The sequence below is a fragment of the Anopheles cruzii genome, chromosome 3, assembly GCF_943734635.1.
Source record: "Anopheles cruzii chromosome 3, idAnoCruzAS_RS32_06, whole genome shotgun sequence".
Classification (NCBI taxonomy): Eukaryota; Metazoa; Arthropoda; class Insecta; order Diptera; family Culicidae; genus Anopheles; species Anopheles cruzii.
In genome coordinates, this window is record NC_069145.1 from 79395121 (window position 1) to 79415313 (window position 20193).

The 20193-nt window shown below is 52.7% G+C and overlaps 1 protein-coding gene across 1 annotated transcript; it reads left to right on the top strand.

Annotated features, from left to right (window-relative positions):
* Positions 1 to 1684: 1684 nt before the first annotated feature.
* Positions 1685 to 20109, top strand: LOC128271080 (uncharacterized). Its single transcript, XM_053008515.1, has 12 exons — positions 1685 to 1816; positions 1940 to 2840; positions 5330 to 5463; positions 5640 to 5787; positions 11681 to 11854; positions 14032 to 14191; positions 15589 to 15730; positions 16006 to 16146; positions 17188 to 17355; positions 17453 to 17814; positions 17877 to 18416; positions 19638 to 20109. Exons 1-12 carry the CDS (start codon positions 1685 to 1687, stop codon positions 20107 to 20109), a joined length of 3474 nt encoding a protein of 1157 aa, XP_052864475.1.
* The last annotated feature ends 84 nt before the right edge of the window (positions 20110 to 20193 follow it).

Here is a 20193-nt window from a genome sequence, read left to right on the forward strand (position 1 = left end):
CCCATTCAAAGTTTCGGCGTGCCCTAAAAGTGGATCCACCGAGTGGGCCGATACTCTCCCTCCCGTGCTCGGTGTGGCACGTTAGTAGCGTTTAGCTAATGGAGTGGCACACGGCACAGCAGCGGCCGATAAGTTGCCCGGCATCGTTTGCCAACTGTACTGGAAAGATAATGATGCTAATAATATTGGAAAATTCTTTTAAGGAGGAGGGCCAACCGAGCGGCCGGAACGCTCAGAACTCAGGCCGCAAGTTGCTGCGTTCTGCGTTTCTGAGCTTTCCGGCATTCCGATTGCGATGGGGCCTCTGTGGCCTGTGTGGCCTTTCTACGGGAGATACGTCCGGGTTAGTTACTAAAGACGGAGTGCTAAAGATTTTATCGTGCTTTTGGGCCGTCACAAATCTGCGTTTTGTTTGTGTCCATAAACGTTATTGATCCATTAGGTACTCAGTTTATTGGAATCCCCAGACAAACCCGCAGACACGCATATTGCACCGTGCGAAGGACGATAAATTCCACATGGAACTGCCCGATTAAGCAAAACGTTGCCGCTGGTGCGCGAACGCTCGTTTCTTTTTCGCAGGACAATTTCGGAAAACGCCCGATTATAATGTCCGAAAGTTATGTCCTTAATGATTATTACTCTCTCTCTCCGGCGCGTAATTGCTTGTTCCGTGCGCGATGCGCGAATGATAAACGCGAGCCCCGTATCGTAAGTCACGGTTAAATTAGTACACAAAAAACTGATAAAGACATATCAGTTCACGCCGCATAACAATTAACGGGCCGCTGGTGGAAGGTGGCTCGTCGATGCAAAGCGTACGCACCGCCGGGACCAAGACGATCGCCTTTCGGGACCGCCTTTTGCGACCTGCCTTTCATATTGTTTCTCCCCCTTTTTCGCCCGCCGCGTCGTTGGCTGGCGCGGCGTGTATTAAATTATCAAAATCCCATGTTCTCCCGTTGTCGCTGTCGCATTAAGCGAAATTTATTCTTCCATAAATTACAAGATTGCTTCTCCGGTGGGGCGGTGCCGCTGGGCCAGCCCGCGGTATTGGGAGCGAAGAGGACCGCCCGCTGCATCGCACTTATGTTGCTCTTTTTCGATTGTTTCTTACAGCGGTAGCAGCCAAGCCAAGCCGGGCCAAGACCGTCTTCCGAAGCAGCGCTGTGACCTACAAGTTGTGATAGAAATTTAGTGGTGCTCTCCTTGCTGTTGCGGATGCGATCGGTTTTGAGCGAAGGCAGACGGGCACGCGCCAAACGGCTAGCGACCGCTAGGATGGGGAACACGACATAGCTCGGGCGGCATTATGCAAATCGTCTCACCCAGCAATCAACGTTTCGACGGATGATTCCCATCACACGGTTCGAGCGCACCAGTCTGGCCGTCAGCGGGCCGAACGCATGCCGACTGACGTCCGCGTAGGGACGACTTCAAACCGCCGCGGGTCATGGAGTTGACGAAGCGACCCAATTCGAACCACGGTCTGTGATAGAACGGCGCATCCGGCGGGCAGCGATCGTTTCCGTGTGCGTGTGTTGCGAGTGGTGATCCTCCTGCTTTAAGGCCTCCTTTCCATAGCACGGAGCGCTCACTGTCAGTCCGCGCTGACATTTGACATTTGAACGCATCTCAATCGTAGTAGCCGTGTGGTCGTCGACTCGCGAGGGACCGATAAAAGATGTATCCAAGCTACCCGGGCGCACCGCTAGCGCTAGGATCTTTGGGTGGACCACAGTGCATCTACCGGAGCTACCCGAACCTTCCCCACCAGTCGTCGTATCCGTGGCTCGGTCCTCAGACCGCCGGCTCCGCGTGTTTCCCGCAGCAGTCGATGACCCTTCCATGACACTACAGCTACCGTCAGCAGCAGCACCAGCAGCAGCAGCAACAACCTCCACTACAACCACCACCACCACACTACACCCCGCAACAGTCCCAGCAGTCGGCGGCGGCAGCGGCCACAACCACACTGCCAACCGGAACCGGTTCGTTCCAGCGGAAGAAGAACAACTGTTACTACTGCAACAACAACATCAACCTCACCTGCACCTGTCTGTCGTCGAGCGCTCTCGGTTACTTCTACTCGACCTCCCAAACCCTGCACCACTCGTCGGCTCCGTCGACCCTGAATCGGCGCCGGGCGTCGATACGCGCCCCCGGGAGTGTTTCGTTCGCGTCCGACACCGTAGCGCCCTCTGGTGGCCGTCCCCAGCAGCAGCCGTACTTCTATTCGTCGCTACCACGACACTGCGGCCGGCCAGCTCCCCAGCCTCTCCCGCGGACTGCGTCGACCGTAGCCGTCGGTGTGCAGGTTCCTTCCCCACCGACTCAGCCACCACCAGTACCGGCCGCCCACGCCAGACGTTCGCAGCACCACCAGGAGTCACAGGTCGATGAGAAGATGCTCGGTCTAGTCAGCGAAAGCCCGAAGCCATCATCGGCTGACCCGCAGCGCAACGACGTTCCCCTGCACGGCGCCGATGACGAGGACGACGAAGATGACCTCGACAATCCTGACTCACCGGCCCTGTCGGCGTCACCTCCACCGGCACCGCCACCACTGCCACCACCGGTCCGCAACGGTTGCCAGCGGTGCCGCTTCTCGATGGCATCGGCCAGCTCGACTCTTAATCGATCCCATCCACACCTGGCCTCGCTCGGCGGTGGTACCCTCGGCTCGGGATCGATCGGAAGCGGCACGCTGCCCCGCTCACACAACCGCGCCCCCGGCGGCACCCTGAATGGCGGCACTCTGGAGCGTAATCACTTGACCGCCAGCTCGGGACACCTGCAGACGGCGGGTGGTGGCGCTGGCGGTAACGGCACCTATCCTGGTAGGTCCTGGAGCACCGTTTTTTTTAAATGGAGTGGTTCTTTTGTTCCTTTCACTTTCAACTTATTCGACGACGGGATGCGATGTGAACGGGAGTCCCCCCTCCCAAAACGGTGGTGTCCAGACATTGACCACACATGAATTGTTCTGGATAATGGCTTCATTTGGCGGGCCACTCGAAGTGCTCGGAATCGACTGAGGTGACTGACAAAAGAGGTAGCAATTTGCGTGATGGACCAGACCGAACGATGACATCTCGCCGAGGGCACAGGATAACGGGGCAGGATGGGACGTGAAGATAATCCCAGGTCCCGAAAAAACCCCCATCGTCATGTCACTCGCACACAGAGCACCGGCGGGCAATGGCTCCTGAGATAATAACAATATCGAGCGAGAGGTGTTCAAGAGGAGCACTGGCTCGGCTTCCTATTCGCCCGATCGTCATGATGATGATGCTGCGGCGTCGAGCGAAAAGTTAGCCCTTGGTCAGTTTTGGATACTAACAAGCATGACTCGCCCCCCCAAGCTCCCTATTATCATTTCCATCACGATTTACGACGAAGATACCCGTCGGGACTCCCCGGGGGTGGGCCTTGGGGCCGGCAGCGATGATAATGGAGTTGATGTATCTCTGCGCTGCGGTGTGTCAGCAACCGACCGACCGTGTCTACGTAGGCGATGCACGAAAACTGCACAGCCAGCGGGATGTGTGTTCATTGTTCAGTGCTCCGTTCAGGCAAATATCCGTCCCGTGCCATCCGTCAGTGCCCGGACCGGGATGACGAAGCAGTTCGCGTGGCGCAGAAATTAATATTCCACCGCTTTTGCGAACGAGTGCCACACCCCGGTGAAAAAGTTAGTAACGAATCAAGAGGGCGCGCATTGGCGCAATTTCATTAGGCTTATCGACTTCGTTCTGCATTGTGCCTGTGGTCTGCCACGGGTGGAAAGGTGAAAGTTTGCCGGCGGAAATGGCGTAAATACGGCGACGACGAGGCGGATTAAATTTATGTACCGAGCACTCGTCGTCGTCGCTCGGGAACGCTCGTCATCGGCCGCGAAACCCATTCATCACATCCACCGCAAAATATGCAACGACCGCCGGAACGGAATGTCCCCCCACGGGTGAAAGTGATGCACTCGAGCGTCCTATAGTTCACCGTTGCTAGGCGGCGACGAGGCTATAAAACAATGCCAGGCAGACAACCCAACCTCCGTTGATCTTTGGGCGCATAACAAAGCGCTCAATTATGTCGCCGTGTCGCCGGCCTGAGGCTCAGCTCATGAGCGGGCGTGAAGTTTCAAATTACTGCCCTCCGGCCCCCGCCGGTGTGTCGAGGGAAAATGATTAATTAGGGTCCGTCGGCTCGCAGGTCTTAAACGGTGTTTGCCGGGTTAGTTCTGTGTTGGTTCCGCAATATCAAAGATTCAGCCAAATGACTGCAATTAAATGGGCACCCAAAGTGCCTACAGTCGTACGTTTGCGCACGGACGCTCCGGAATATTGTTAACAAACTGCAAACTGCGCCGGAACCGCGAAGAATCCGCGTTGCCGTCTGCAAATTAGTTTTCATTACGAAGTCACACCGCCAGAAGCCAGAGTTCTTTGTAAATCTGCGGCCGGCTAGGATGGCCAACTTTTACGGCTGGTGTGAAACCCCAAAACATACATAAACGCTGCCTCTCTCTCTCTTTCTCGGTTAGTGTTGACTAGGTATCTCCCGGTTCGCGGTCCGGGACCATTATTTACGCCGTGCGCGTTTTATAATGCAAACTTTGGGGTCATAAACAAATTCGCGAAACAAAATAAAAACTTTTCTTTGTGGTCCACATACGCTCGCCGCGGGAAAACTTTTAATTTACGGGCCGCGGAACGTAATTGTAGCATTATTTTCAACTAGAGGGCCGTTCTCTATTTTGTGTTGCATTTTGTGAAACATCGCACCTATGACAGGGCAAACTCCAACTAACTCAGTAATAATTCATTTATTAAAGGCCATTTAAAAACTGTGTGATCCCTGAGTGATTGATAGCCATCGCGCCACTGGAGCTCAACCTCGGCGATTCCTCTTTTTTGAACATATTTTCCTCTTTAAACATGACGTTAAATCTATGTCCATTTACTTGTTGTGCCAGAACCTCTGTCCGGTAACCTGGGGCCGTTTATCAAAATGCGCCGAATCACACTCTATGTACACACACACAGCTAGGACGAGAACACGAACGGACACCAAATGGAGAGACGATTCTGTGCGCCCTCACACCTGGCCTCGGGCCTCGGGCGTTCTCGTTTTCAATCAAAATTTATCTACACGGTAAATGAATTTTTGATCGAAATTTGATACCTCGCCGTGGGTTGTCGTGTCCCGGTCCTCACCGGCATACGGCACATGTCGTCATTTCCCCATTTTCCATTCATAAAATTCCCGAAGCCGACGTGAGCGTGGTTTTCTCATCGCTTTTGGCCATCCCTCCCCCTCGTGTCGACAGGATACGATCGCAACCGATTGCTGGATGAGGAAGACTCGGCGTACCCGGCGCTGCTCGAGCGGGAGCTCCACTCGCTGCACCGGAACGTTCCTGCGTTACGGCGGGCCGGTGTCGATACGACGGCCATCAGACAGGTAAGGCGACACGCCAGCTGTCCCAAAAGGGGGCCCGGGCGGTTGGTGACGTTTGTTAAACTGATTTTACTGTTTGACTTTTCCCTTCTTTTTCATGTCCTTTGGTGGCCGCCTCATCGATACGTCGGAAAAATTGTTTGCGCCACGCACGCACGTCCCGGGGTCCGGACACGTAGCACTTCTACCCGGACGGTGGCTGGGGCTGGATCGTCTGTGGCGTCGCGTTTCTGGCGCATGTACTCACGACCGGCTTCCAGCTTTCGTACGGGCTGCTGCTACTGTACGCGATACGCCATCTGGGTCACGAGGTGAATACCGAAGCAGGTTAGAGAGCACGAATTTATTTCCCTTTTTCTGCCCGATTGTTTTTGCTGTGCCGTGTTCTATGTTTTCCCACTTTTTATGCAATTGTTTTCGAAGCACTACTGGTGGCGGGTGTCAGAATTAACTTAAAGTTGGAGCGTCCAAACAACCGCCCCCCGCACTCTGGTGTGTGGCACCAAAAGTCGACAACAACATCTGCAACATCAGCCCTTTTCCGAAGGGTAGCGTAAAAAAACCATTCCAGACCGGTATCGATTTGGGCTCAGAATTCTGCGAATTGGCTGCTCTTATGTGGCACTCTGTGTTGCTGAAGGTATCGCGATCGATATCGGGTCGTGTTGTGTTGGCCACCACATTTTTCACCAAAACTGTCACCGAGTTACTAAAGATACAGAGCAACACCAATCTTTCTCCACGCGAAAAAGGCTGCTAAGAGCGATAAAATATTAAACCAACATCGGTGGACGCGGTGGACATTTTTCGTGTAAATGAATAAACAATAACACAATGGCCCCGGCTGGCCATTTCAACGATTACTTATGGCGCACGTCCCGCGCTACAGATAGTTCTTGAGCCAGCCCTTGTGTGAGCTGTGTTTAACCATTCAGCAATCGTGTCCGCGTGACTGCACACGGTCTGCCTGTCTGGCATAAAATATGCGACGGATTAGAGAGAACTCCCGGGACGTCTGGTATCCGGTAAGTGCCGCCAAAAATAGAGACGGAGAGAGAGAGTCCCATTGGTCACTGTATGGGCCAAACTATTCGTCTCGAAACACAGTTCCGGCAAACAAAAAAAACATCCTCATGAATTTTACACTTCATTCCGAGACTTCGGTGCTTCGGGAGCCCGAGAGGCGACGCCACGGATCGCCGGGCCATACGTGCCCTGGACCAGGAACCCGACCCGGTCATAAATCAGAGTCGACGATACTCTGCTGCTGCTGCTGCTGGTGGTGCCGGTGGTGGCGACGCTGGTAATAAATAGATATAAATAAATATTATAACCTAATTTATGGCATCGGCGCTCGAAAGTGACCCACGGCGACGTCTGCTGGACACGCGCGCCCCAGGCCCAGTTCCAGTGGCTAATCATTTACCGCGCCCTCTTTATGAGCTCCACGAGGAAGTGACTCTACGGACGTGTTCGACAGAACGCGTTACGACTCATGGGGAAGAAGATAAAGCTAATGTCTCGCTGTTCGTGTCCCGCGGCCACACTCCGTGCGAAGAAGATTCTCTTATCGCTCCCATTAGCGGCGGATGAAGATCGATTACAGGGGCCGTTTGGTGGGTCCTGTCGTCAATTTTAAATGTCAAAACCAAATGGCCATTTGTATCTTTTCCTTCAGGATTCTCGTGACCAGTTCCAGCGATGCTTTTTATGCCGCTTTCGGTGACCCCTTTTCGGTGACAAACTTCAATCGCAATCGAATCAATCTTTTCGCTGTGAATTCGACCCGTCTTGGTCCGGGCATATGCGCCTCGAAGACGCCCTGGCGCCTTGCTCCGGCAAACACAATAGTCCTGCCCGACCGACCAAAAACAATAACCGATGGTGAAAATCCGGACCGACACAATCGGAAAGCAGCCACCGCCCCAAAAAACAAGGTGCCATTTCTCCCTTCAAACTTTGCTTCGTTAGTGACGCATTTGTCGCACTGCTGAGGCCACCGCCGTACGGCAAATGCATTCTGTGTCCTGTTTACGGCAATCGTTTCCTTTCGTGTTCCATCTTGTTTTTCTGTTGCCGGTGCCGATTGGCCACCACCAACAAGGCACAAAACTTTCGACGTTGTTGTCGAGGAAAGGAAGTTCAAAGCGCAATAAATTGTGTCATGTATTTACGATTCCTTGGAGAGATTTTTGCTCCCACTCTGGGAACCGGGAGTTCACGAGCGGACAGGTTAAGTAAAAAGTTACTTGTCGGTGCAGTCAACAGTGTAACGAAAGTCGAAAGCTTACTTTGTGGATGTTGGCCGTGGAACATTGTAACACCGTTCGTACCGTGTGTTTACCGTTTTTCCTATTTACCTTACGCTGCAATTAGCCTCGGAGAACTCAAACGCTTGCCAGTTCCCGCGGGTGCCCGAGAAGTGATCAATCATGACGCAATTTCGTGTTGGAAATGAAGTAAGTATCTGTCGGTTCGGTAGAACGAACTGCGATCCGATTCCTACAGCACTTGTAGCAACACCTCGCGGATAACGGATGACTTCCGCCGTAGGTTGACGCCAGGCGTGAGTTGGCTGAAAAACTTCTCCCTTACAGCATCCGCGAACGGTTACAGCTCGGCTCGGCTCGATTGATTGATGGTTTGTCGTTACGCACGCACTGCGTAATCTGTTGCTGAAAACTTCAATCCGCCGCACTTTGTGGCACGCCCCAGGCTCCAGGTTGGCAGCAAAAACCCATCGATGGCGCTTTCGATCAATTTCGCACGATTGCGCCTTCGCTAACAATTTGGTGGCGCGCGGTGACACATAAGTCAACGTAATAACGCGGCCACGCAACGGTGGCCATTAGTTATAATTAATTGACAATGTTATTTCAATTCCGGCCCGCAATTGGTGTGTCGGTCGGGGCCGGTTACAAAAGGAGGGTCGGGAAATAATAACCGAACGGAACCGTGGTGCAATTCAGGCCGTCGCCAAGAGTGCTAACGAATCGGTGCCCTTCGTTTGGCAATCGTCCAACCAAACTACACTCATAACTCATCCGACACGTCCCTCCCGGTGGAGGTCCTTATGTTTCTTTCCTGTATGCGAGTGTGCGTGTTGTGAGTTTTGGAGAGGATGGAATTAAAACGAAATAGCTCGTTCTTCAAGTCCCTTGGGCGACATTTTTCGACGGGGTGACAAACTGAGAGGCCCACCACCGGATGCCGGCGGGCTAAGCAATAACCGACAGAGAATCGGCAGCATCGGGTCCCTGTGGGGCGTAACGTCATCGGTCATACAAGCGATCGTTGATTCAATCGCTCAACTCATTCGAAGCGCCGTCGGAACCGGAAAACAGAAAGCAGCCGGAACCCCGTGATTGTGGGACCCTTTTTGATTTGGCGTCCCAAATATGCCATCGGGGAATTACCGGCTTGACGTGCATGGGAGGGCACGATGGAGACGCCTGGTGCCTTTCGGCACCAAAATTAACACCTTCCATGGAGACGCATGGTGCCGGTTCGGTGTTTTCTTTTGCTGGCCCAGGGAATCGGGGAATTTTCTTTCAATTTCTCGTTACCTACAGCCGGCAGCCAACATGTGACCCAGGGGTTGTTGTTTGTTAACCAGCGAGGCGCACTCGCACTCGGTGGCGGGTACTTTCGTCCTGAAACGGGAGGCCCGAAATCGACGAGCAATCATCGGATCGGAGAAATCCCATTCCGTCAGTCGCTCGCGCTCAGCGGTGGCCACAGTAACAATAATGTTGTTTGTTGTTTTTCGTCCCAGACTTTTACGCCAACCATCTGCCCGCCCGCACACCCGCCGCCGAACCGTGGCAGATGTTGATTGGATCGGCAATGTGAGAGCCTAACGGGATTGGGAATTCTTGGAAATCGGGCCAAACCGCTCCCCAGCTTTCGCGCGCGGGGTCAGAACCAATTTGAGGAAGCCGATTGAACATCTGTTTCGCAGTGAGCGGTAACGAAGCCAATCGAGTGGCCAGACCGCAACGCGCGCAGACCGCACTGTTAATAAATGGTTCAACCATTTCGGCGCCATCAATGCCATGATGCTTTCCACTGTCGTGCGCTCGTTTTATTGATAAATTACTTGCCGATGTTGAGCGATTTTCATCCACAATTGAAGGACTCCTTACGTTTCTTTGTTTGACAAAGCTGGTTCGGTTCGAGCTGGTTGAGTGGAACATGTGGCGCTATTTGAAAGGCCAACCCAACACACTAATGCCGTGTGCTTGAGAGCGTTCTCATGGGTTTTATGAGTTGAAATTAACCAATCAACACCTAAACCGAGCGGGGAAATGATTTACTTTCATCGACGATTTTCTGGCCTCACAGGCCGGCCCGCGAAGCGATCCGACGTTCGACGTAAGCTACCATTATTTATCCGTCGATTTTCCACTGACCGAGGTCAGCGCGCAAGGACGGAACACGTGCAGACGCCGCGTTACACTGATCCCATAAATACGGAGGCCAAAGCTCAGCCACAACACACACATAAATATCGTGGCCGCTCTGGGCTGCAACCCAGGAGATATGCACATTCGGTGCGCCGACCAACGACCGAGAGAAGGCGCAAGGTTGTGCTGGCATCGTGCAGTTCGCAGTGGGACACCACCACCTGCTGGGTGGGTGCTGCTGCTGTTGCTGCTGCTGTACGTTCCCCGAATAATTCGCCTCGGCATCCTTTCCGAATAGTATCCACATGTATCCCCGAGAAAAGTTGTTGTTGCACCAGAGCAATGTGGTCACAACGGAGCGAGGTGGAAAGAGGCGACATTCAAGGAGACCGTCCAAAGTCGACAGTTTTATAGATATTCTCTCTCTCTTTCTCGCGCTCAACCCAACAAATGGCCACCATTACCAAGGGTGGAAATGTCCAGTACTCCGTGGCCCACTTTTTCTTGCTTTGTTTATTTCACGGCACTTTTACCACTCCGTTGTTGGCACCGTGCCTTACATTGTAGCTGCCACTGTCACTGTTGCAGATATTTCTTCTTTTGTTACACCGCACACAGACCTTAGTTGTTTTCTCCCGCCCGACAGGTTTTGTCCCTTTTCCATTGACCCTTTTCCACCCTCCGAAAGACGCCCCGTAATACATCTGACAAATGTTTTTAGAACGGAACGAACGCGCCAACCAACGCGCGATCGTTACACGGCCCTGCCGTCCGTGAATTGACAGCGAAGACGCTCAGCGTCGCGGCCGGTTGCTGGTTGTGTCACGGTGCACAAAATAATGCTCGACGTGACCTTTGCGTTCACGCTTGCATTTGTCACCCGGGCCCCGGGCTGGTGAAAGCGGCCGTGACGTGTGAGAGCGGCTTTCGGAATCTGCAATCGGAAGAAAGGATGCCAAACCCTTTTGATTGATTGCGCGTACGCTGGGCGCAATCGTTGTGTGTCAATAGGCGACTATCCATCGTGGCGCATATGCTTTTAACATTCTGATTGTCGTGTAGCTGTTTGGATTTAAAACATATTTTGTGTCAAAAATATAAGCGCAGCGCAACTCAATAAGTGAACAAATCCCGGCAGAAGCGAAATAAGTTTAAGCGATCCTGCACCGTACATTTTTCTCCCATAATCTGTTTAAAACACGGCGACGACGACCTCGACGACGAGAACGACCGAGAAGAACGACACAATCCCGATCCAGTTCCGGTTCTCTTCCGGCCATGATGCCTTTTAACCACTTGTTAGCTGGGCGAAAATTTATGCAAATAAATAATGGTGCGAAAAGCAGCTCGCCGGCAGCCAGTCAGCGCTCGCCCCCCTGGGCTCAGCTCGTCGTCCGCTCCGAGTGTTGCCACTTGCTAAGTGAATTCATAATTCAAACCATGAATTAGATGAATCCATGGTGAGCCCCACTGCTGCTGTGTGTGGCGCAATAAATGCTCGTGGTGATGTCGGTAAGAGGCGAATAAATAAATAAATAAATAAATATGAATTCATGTTGAAGATGCGTCTCCACTGGCCGAAGCTGCACCATCAGTCGCATTTTGATTTCCCGAATGCCTAGCCCAGTACCCGGGGGTATCTCGTCGTCCGCAGGCTGTAAACGAGAAAAAACACAATTCATAATTTCCCATAAAAAATCTACAATGTTTCCCGGCCGGTTCCCCGCGCGGAATGGCGCACGGTTCGCACAATTCCATTACCGATGCTTATTTACTTACGCGATGCCTCTCCCTCTCTCTCATTACATCGGCAGGATGGCTCGGGCCGGCCAGCTGGGCTGCGTCGCTGTTTTCGGCCACGATCGTTGTGGCGCTTTGCCGCAGGAAGTCCACCCGGCTGACGGCCGTCCTCGGCGGGCTGGTGCTCGCGCTCGGCATCCTGTTCACATCCTTCGCCACGCAGCTGCACCAGGTAGCATTCAGTTATGGTAAGTAACGGCCTTCAGCAAGCTTCAGTCCGCGCGGGCGGGAGCTATTCAAACATCTTTCCACGAAAAATAGCCGCGCCGCGATCGTGCTGAGTTGGGCTTACACGAGCGAGCTTCAATTTGCATCTTTATTGGTCTTCCACTCTCCCATGTCGGACAGCGACGAAGCTTACACGGCTTTCGCAAGGATCCTCCTCATTCGCGTTTTTTGGATCCGTTATTTGTTGCCTAATTTGGTCAAACTGGGTAATATAAAGCTACACAAAACGGCAGTTCCAGTTTGCTTGATAATGTTTATGTTGAAACCAAAAATTCGTGTCATAAACATACGCAACGAGACCACCTACGATGTGGTCCAGTTTGGCAACGATCCGAGCATTCGATACTGTCTGGTTATCCCATTTGTGGACCCGTTTGTGGTACACCAAACGACACTCACATTAAAGCCAATTATTGTTAGTGGCTTGTTGGCATCAAGATGGCATCTTAAAGCTCGCATAAATAATTCATATATTCATTGCCCGGTCGGCCGTGTACGTCGCGCCAGACGAAAGTTCATTTAAATGGCATATCTATGCGATTGCCAGAAGCCAGGAAATTTGTGGATAAAAATAGCTTGGTCCATTACGTAGGAACTAAATAGAGCGCTTCATTGAATTTTGTTATGTCCCTTTGTGAACAATAAACGCTTAAGGCTCAGTTGAAGTCATTATTAAATCATAGCCACCCTGGATCTTCGTTAGAAATGGGCGTCTTCTCTAGATTCACAATTTTACGCACCATTTCAATCTAGTTACCTACGTTCAATTTAGTTCCCAGTCACATGTCACGGTACATGTGTTTCCGGTTCGCGTGGCTTATCTCGAAGGCGGTACGCTCCGGAAACCTGCTAGGCTAGCGAAAACACAATGTACCTGTCCGAGAAGAATTATCCGTATCCCGGCAGTGCCCAAAGTGCCTGGCTATCGGGGACTGGACCTCACACACAGGTCCACTTTTACGGCCAATACGGCTTGGGGAGTCTATTTGCCCATTTTCTGGTCGCACTGGTCGTTGTGTTTACGGCATCGTATCTGATCTATAGTTCCTCTTCTCGGTGCGTGTGCTCTATGTGCCGTGTAGAAGGTATAAAATTGTCAGAGGTTTTTATTTGGCTGCTTCCAAAAATTATGTTCACCAAAGCCCGGGAGTCGGGTCACCTGGCAGCTATTCGGAGAGCAGTTTCTGTTGCTCGGTATTAGCCTTGGGAAGCCACAGAAAAATGGGGCGCTTCTTCGGGCCGTGTGGTCTACCGAAAGCCGATGTGCCTGTTGTTGTTTGATTTGTTTTATGGCGCTGGCGTCTTGCCGTGCGATACGTGGAGGTCACGATAAATGGCTGCCACTGGAAGCGGCGGAAAAGGCTTGAATGGTCCGAACCACCGAAGCGCCCAGATCGCATCGGCTTCATTATGGATTATGTTTCTGCTCCGCATGCAGCCGCCTGCAATCAACATTTGCCCCCGATAGGATCGCAGGGCAGCCCTCGTTTCCAAAGGACACCGAGGCGGACCGAGGTTCGGAACTACTTACAATTCGTTTGCGTTCGTACGGTTGGGTTCACTTCACCGACCGACCGACCGGGAGACCGTTCGGAGTCATCCAAGCCGAAAGAATGGCGAATGTACGATTAACCCAGATATTTTCCACTACCGGTGGTGGTTCCGTCCCGTTGACCATGTGGCATCCACCCGACAAGCCACTTCGGCACTTCGACCACCGACCGACCACCGCCACCGAAACCCATTTCTGCCTAATTCCATCCGCTCTTGCCCGGGCTGCCTTCAGTCGGCGCGCCGATTGTCCTTTGACCTTGGGGACTTGGGGAGCGAAACAGCAAAAACTCCAGGCGGCCCCTACTTCCTACTTCGGACACCATACTAACCCACATTTTGACACCGTTCGTCGTCGTCGTCGGTAGCATCGCTGACAGGCAGACAGGACTCTATTCCCGTTTCAAGCAGAGCCTACTACTTCACAGTTTAGCATTTTCCACATCCTTCGCTGGGGTCTCTTTCTTTCTTCTTCTCCACTCATTCTCTCCCTCTCGCTCGCGCGCTCCCCAACGGTTGTCGGATCGGTGTCATGGCGTCCTTTGCGCCGAACCCATCGTCATCATCCTTTTTCTCTCTTTTGCAGGCGTCATCGTTGGTATCGGTTCGGCGATGGTTCGAGAGTCGGCCGCCGTTATGCTGGGCCATTACTTCAAACGTCGGAGACAATTTGTCGAAATGATCACCATGTCCGGCGAGGGTGTCGGTGTGGCGCTATTTTCCGTCATCTTGAAGGAAGGCGTCGGGTAAGTCGAGCCGTTTAGTTGCGATATGGTCCCTACGGTTTTTCCCGTCCCCGTCTACCTTGCGGTTGTTTATTGTCTCGGCTCGGCGCCGAGAGAAGGCCCACACATTAGAGCTTTGATCGTAATATGACCAAGCCTCACAGCCTACTGTTGTTTTGTCCGTCAACTTGAAGTCTGACATTTATTTAGTTTCGTTTTCATTTCCGAAGTTTCCGATGTCCTATTTTTCCGATCCCTAGAAACAATCTTCAACTCTTGCCATACGGTTGGTCGTATCCTTTACCAGCCGTAAAGGAAACGAAAATCAAATCTAACCAGCAAAAAGATTATTTTCCTTTTAGCCCCGTTGCGTTAAGGCTTCGTGGAATCGGTTTCGCTTATCGAGCTTTTCGGACTGCCGGTGGTTGCCTCGCCGATAGCCGTTCGCAGCTCCAGAGAATCCACCTTGGGGGTGGCTCTCAATTTCAGCGAGCAAACATCACGCGCTAACGTGGAACCCAAGCGTAGCGAAATCAATCACCAGCGAATCGCACAAGGATTCAGCGAAGTGAACTGGCCGGACTCTGCACAATCAGTTCGTGCGGTTTTGAACGGTGAACGTCGACTTCCGATGATGCCTTGGCCAACAGAAATCCATTATCATTTCCTCCCGGATGATGGCATCCGCTGTCGAGTTAAATTGGAACCGTCCAACCCATCACCGTGCACCGGGGAATCGATCAGACAGCGATTCGGTATTTGCGGCTTAAAAAAGGAAGCCCGTTTATTAGTTGTGAAATGAGCGAATTAGTATTTCTAATATTCCCACAACTTTCTTGAGCACAAGGAATAGGATTAAACTTTTTGCAAAAGAAACATACCTTTACCGTTCCGTTCGCTAGAAATCCTGGAGCCCTAACCTATAGCCCTGGATTTATGGAGCTTCAAAATCACGTGCAACAACTTCCCAACCACCCTGAGGGCATTTGCGAAACATTATTCAAAGGAAGCCCCGCGCTGAAAGTGATAGCCCAGTAAACTTGCCCGGCAAGTGTTTGCCCCTTTTCTCACTTTCACTCTCTTGCGCGGGCTTCTCGGGAAGTAGGTAAAGATTTTGCAGCATAATTCGTAGTAAGGACGCCGGCGGGTAGTAAATAACTCCTTCAATCCGTCGTCATCTCGCCGGCGGCCGGGTCTTCAACTCGTTGTGAGTCTTTGGAGAGCCGCGCCCAGACACGCACTCTCTTTGTGGCACACAATGGAGCAGGGATCAGCAGGATCTCCGTTGTCTTATTATGTTTACCTTACGCCGAATGTCCTGTCACTTATGCCCGGGCCCGGTCCCGGCTCGGGCCATAATCGCTTTCACGATCCGGTGGGGATTTTTGTGACGCTTTTCTCGCTTCTCTCGCTTCCAGGAAAATGGGTTGGCGACTCGGTCTGCAGGCCGTCACCGGGCTGGTGTCGTTCAGCTTCTTCATGGGACTGCTATACCGGCCAGCCTCGCTGTACCATCCGCAGCGGCGCGCGATACTGCACTTGAAAAACCAAAGGAAAAAGGTAACCCGAGCTTTCTGCGTGGTTCCTGGCGGTTGTTGTGTCCTTCCGTCACAGTCCTTCCGGCACTTACCACAGGCGGCTTCAAACGGGGCCATCACCGCAGCCCGCCGCCTATAAAAAAAATAATTCCTAAGCCTCGGCGTCAGTTGAATCGTTAAAAAAAACTCATAAAAAATCCCAATTCACAATGCTTAACAAGTAAAAGGCGTTGAAGGGAAGAACTTTTCCAATCTGAACCCTAATTTTCTTTCATCGTAAATATTTCGATACCGCAGGTGAAGGAAAAGAAAACTCACGTCCGTACGCCGAAGCCACCGTTTCTCGATTTCACGCCCCTGAAGTCGTCGTCGGTGCGAATGCTGTCCATATCGGCCTCGGTGGCCGCACTTGGCATCTATTCTCCGATATTCTTTCTGGTAAGTCTCGATTCGTGCGTTTCCCTAGGATCCTTCCGGCCCGTAGGAGGGTTTTATTTCACCCCTAGATCCGTGTGTGAAGCGGAACGAAGGCAAACACCCGGCATCGCCCAAAAGGCAGATCCACCCATTGGCAGATCCGTTTTCTTTTGCTAACTAAGGACCCAAAAATAGCCCGACCGCCTGGCTCGGGGCGTAAATCAATCAACATATCGGATCGGCTCGGTTGAGAAGAAAATTGATTCCCAGCTCGGAACCAACCAATATGAAGTTCGAATCCGAAATCGAGCCGAAAAGGACAAGCATTGCGTGATGGAACGGATGCTCACTAGTTATGGGTTTTTTAAACGGTGATCCTTAACACCCCGATGACCGCAGTCCGCGGTACCAACAACATTAATCGTTTGGTTACTGGACAAAATGAGGCCAAAATTCCGGGTCGGGTTGCGATTAGCAAGAGAGCGAGGGAGTGTTTCAATTTGCTCCATAAAATCGCCCTCCCCCCCACCCCCCCACCGCAAGCTGTCATGCTGACTCAAATAATAATTCAATTCCCAGCGTCCATCAGTGTGACCACTCGCACACACACACACACACGCGCGTATGGAAGTACCACAAAATGGCCACCGCACTGCAGGAAATAAGTGTTCGCGCTCGTTTCGATAAAACCCGCCTCACGGCCACGGCCCGGGAACGTGGGCTTCCATTAAATCGTCATTAAGCCGCAGCTTTCCACGTTCCGGTTCGGGACTACATGTCCCGGCTCGCACGATCCGGCCACTAATGGGGGAAAAATCGCACGGACGCGAATCGTGCGAAGTAAAATGGTGGCTAATACCTTTATTTATTAGAAACACTCGGCAGCCTCGGCGGCCACCGATGTGGAGAGGATTACGGCGCACAAAGGGATTGTTCCATGGTCCAAGCTTTTACACCTACCATCGCCAACGTATGGCCCGGATCGCGCGGCATTTGTGGTACATTTTTGGGGAGGATTTCAGCTTAATCGCTTTAGCCGTCTCGTTTCCCTTCCCTTTTTAGTCCCTGCACGGGTTCAGCGAGGGCTACGACATGCAGGACCTGGTGCTGCTGCAAACGTTTCTCGGACTGTCGATAGCGTTAGGCATAGTGTTTAGTGGTTCATCGATCAACAAGACGCTGGAAATTTCCTTCCGGAAGGTGCAGATATCGCGTCAATATGTTTGTCAGGTGAGCACGGATGGGACAGATGTGACGGGCCAAAGGCCAAACGTCGAGTCGAGTCTAACCACAAGCACACGTTCGCTTCCCCCCCGGGGGCTGACAGGGCTGTGTTACGTTAGTGTCACTCTCGCTGTTAGTGTTATCGGCCGTGGCCGACTACCGGGGCCTCTGCTTTTCGGCGTGGGCCTACGGGCTCGGGCTCGGTGGCTATCGGTACACCTTGAAGATGCTGGCGATCGAGCGGATCCGCGGCAAGTACTTCTCCAAGGCGTGGGGTTTCATCAAGGGAGCGGAGTCACTGCCGGTGCTGTTCGGGGTGCCCCTGTGCGCCTTCCTGAACGACTCCTCGCACCGGTATGGCCGAGCCGGTTACTACATTTGCGCCGCCAGCGCCGCCATCTCCGCCATCATCCTGTTCTTCGTCGGCTACCCGGACGGGCGCAACATGAAGTACTCCACCAATGGGTAAGTCGAGGCCTTGAGGCCGAGCGTTCGCTTCGTCACTGTTCCGTTCCGCCACCCTGCAGGTCCATCACTTCCCGCTGCACGGTCCCGACGTCGTCGAGCGCCGACTGTCAGCATATTCTGGATCGCAGCTTTTCCTCGCACCGTTACAACAACCCGCCGTGGTACGGCGGCGGCAGCAACACGCTCGCCACGAACCTCTCGAACGGTTGTCACGGAACGACGGGCAGCTTTAGTGCGGCGTCCGGCCCTCCGGGCACACTGCAGCGTGGCCTCTCGACGAGCCAATTCATGAACGGTGGTCTCAACCTGTCCTCGGGGGCAACGGCCGGAACGAGCGGTACCGCTGGTCACTTGCTAGGCAACACGCACAGCCAGTCCGTCGATAATCCGCCACCCGGCGCCGGCAGTGGCCAGCCCTTCGGCAGCTACCACAGCCCGTACTGCGGCCAGGCGGGCTTCGGGACGGTGCCGCACGGCCGGCTGCACAAGAGCCTCTCGTTTGCGTTCCAGACACCGATGTTCAGTGACGATCCGGTCCATCACACGTGCCAGCTGGCGTCGTATGCGGCGGATTATCCCCCGAGCCGGTGCTACTCCAGGTGGGTCCTTAATTTCGTGCCAATTAGCGTAGACCGGAATGGAATATGTTTGGAGGGCCCGAAATGTCGAGCCCACCAACTAAGGCGCTTGTTAACGACAAGGACTCTCCCGACTAAAGGCAGCGTCATCGCATTTTCCTTAGAAAGTTATAGAATTTCCTCTACCAGGGCATTTTTGTTGTCCGAGTGCCTCCTCGAAACGGGTCGCGTGTTAAAGTCCTCACCAAGGAACCCTTCTGGAAAAGTGTGGCCACAGCTAATGAAGATTAAAATATGCGAAATGAAGCAGCGACCCAACCAAAAGATGTTAAGCATTCCGAAGGATACGGCAAACGGTTGCTACGACAGTCGTCGTGCTGCCCAGGCCCACTACTTTTGCCGGAGGAAAAGATACCAGCCGAAGGTAATGTGTCAAACTGGAGCGAGAGTTGTGTTTGACAGTTACACACAGCAACACGTTCGTCGGCTCACTCTCCGGTGACACTTTCCCGGCCCGGCTCTAATGCCGGCCAATAATCATTTAGCAAACGTTGCCCCGAGAGTTGCTTAAGCCCCTGTTGGACTTTGTTTAATGTGGGCAACATTTGTTTGGCTGTCGTGTCACGTTCCGCGTTGAGGAGGATAATAAATTTACTTAAATTATTTTCTCACCAGATTTAGCCCACTGGCTGGGCTGACGTGACGAGCGTGCACCACCACAACCGTCTCACTAAATCCACGGAGGGCGATGAAAAATTTCGTGGTGCTTAGCAGGATTTATGGAGTCACACAAAACCCATTTATCTAACTTTTGGCTGCTGTCACGAGAAAGTGGATCTGAAGAAACTTCTGCGAGCCGACCAATAGCCTCATGAATAATTCAGCAACTCGCATAATAGTTGTTAATTTAGTTGGCTTTGGTGCTGATAAAGGCATTAACCGATCGATTCTATCCCGAGCCCCTTAAGAGCCCCGCGAAACATTATTCATAATCGCATAATCAAAATCAAATAATGGCGCCCCGTTTCGAAACTAATAAAATAAAAGGGGGGCCAACGAAAAGTTTTTGACAACATCGGGACAGTATTGCGATCGGTTATTGGTTTCTTTGTTTCACCCCCCCCGGCTGGTTCTCGTGCGGCCAAACTTTCTCCATCCCGTTGATCAATGTCAATTATCGAACCTTAACACATGAATAAGGCCGGCCGAAAGTAATAAATTTCCCGTTCGCCACGCACGCAGGTGTGAAGTTCACAATCCGTCAGCAGCAGCGACACCGGTGACGGTCCACCGGGACACGCTCGGTCGGCAGCAGAGCTTCCGGGGTGGGCAAACGGGTCGCACCCAGACCCAGGGCACACCGCGGCAACGAAGCGTGGGGCAGCAGCATCAACCGGCAACACCGCACCACCACCATCAACAGCAGCAGCATTCGTACCATTATCCTCATCATCAGACCCAGCAACGGCATCAGCATCATCATCCGCATCATCAGCATCAACTGCCACCGTATCCGGCGAACGGGCTCCAGTATCAACCTTCCCGCAGCCGTAGCGTTCCGGAGGGGCTGGGTGGGCGGCCGGGACCGGCCACCGGGGGTGCGTTCGCCGACTGTCACTGGAATCACTGCCACTGGACCACCGCCAGCGGGGTCAACTTCTGCCGTCCGAATCGCCCGATTCAGGTGGTCGAGCAGATCACGACGTCCGTTTGACTAAAGTTTAAAATTCTCAAGTTCTTCCTGTGCATCTCGCTGCACCTGCTGGAGGGACTGTTTTCGTAGAGCACAACCTGGATC

Bases quoted from the DNA above. Each gene is read 5' to 3' on its own strand.
- LOC128271080 (XM_053008515.1), top strand. From the start codon at position 1,685: ATGTATCCAAGCTACCCGGGCGCACCGCTAGCGCTAGGATCTTTGGGT. The intron at 17,356-17,452 runs GTGAGCACGGAT...GGGGGCTGACAG, and splicing joins CGCGTCAATATGTTTGTCAG to GGCTGTGTTACGTTAGTGTC. The intron at 18,417-19,637 runs GTGGGTCCTTAA...CCACGCACGCAG, and splicing joins CCGAGCCGGTGCTACTCCAG to GTGTGAAGTTCACAATCCGT.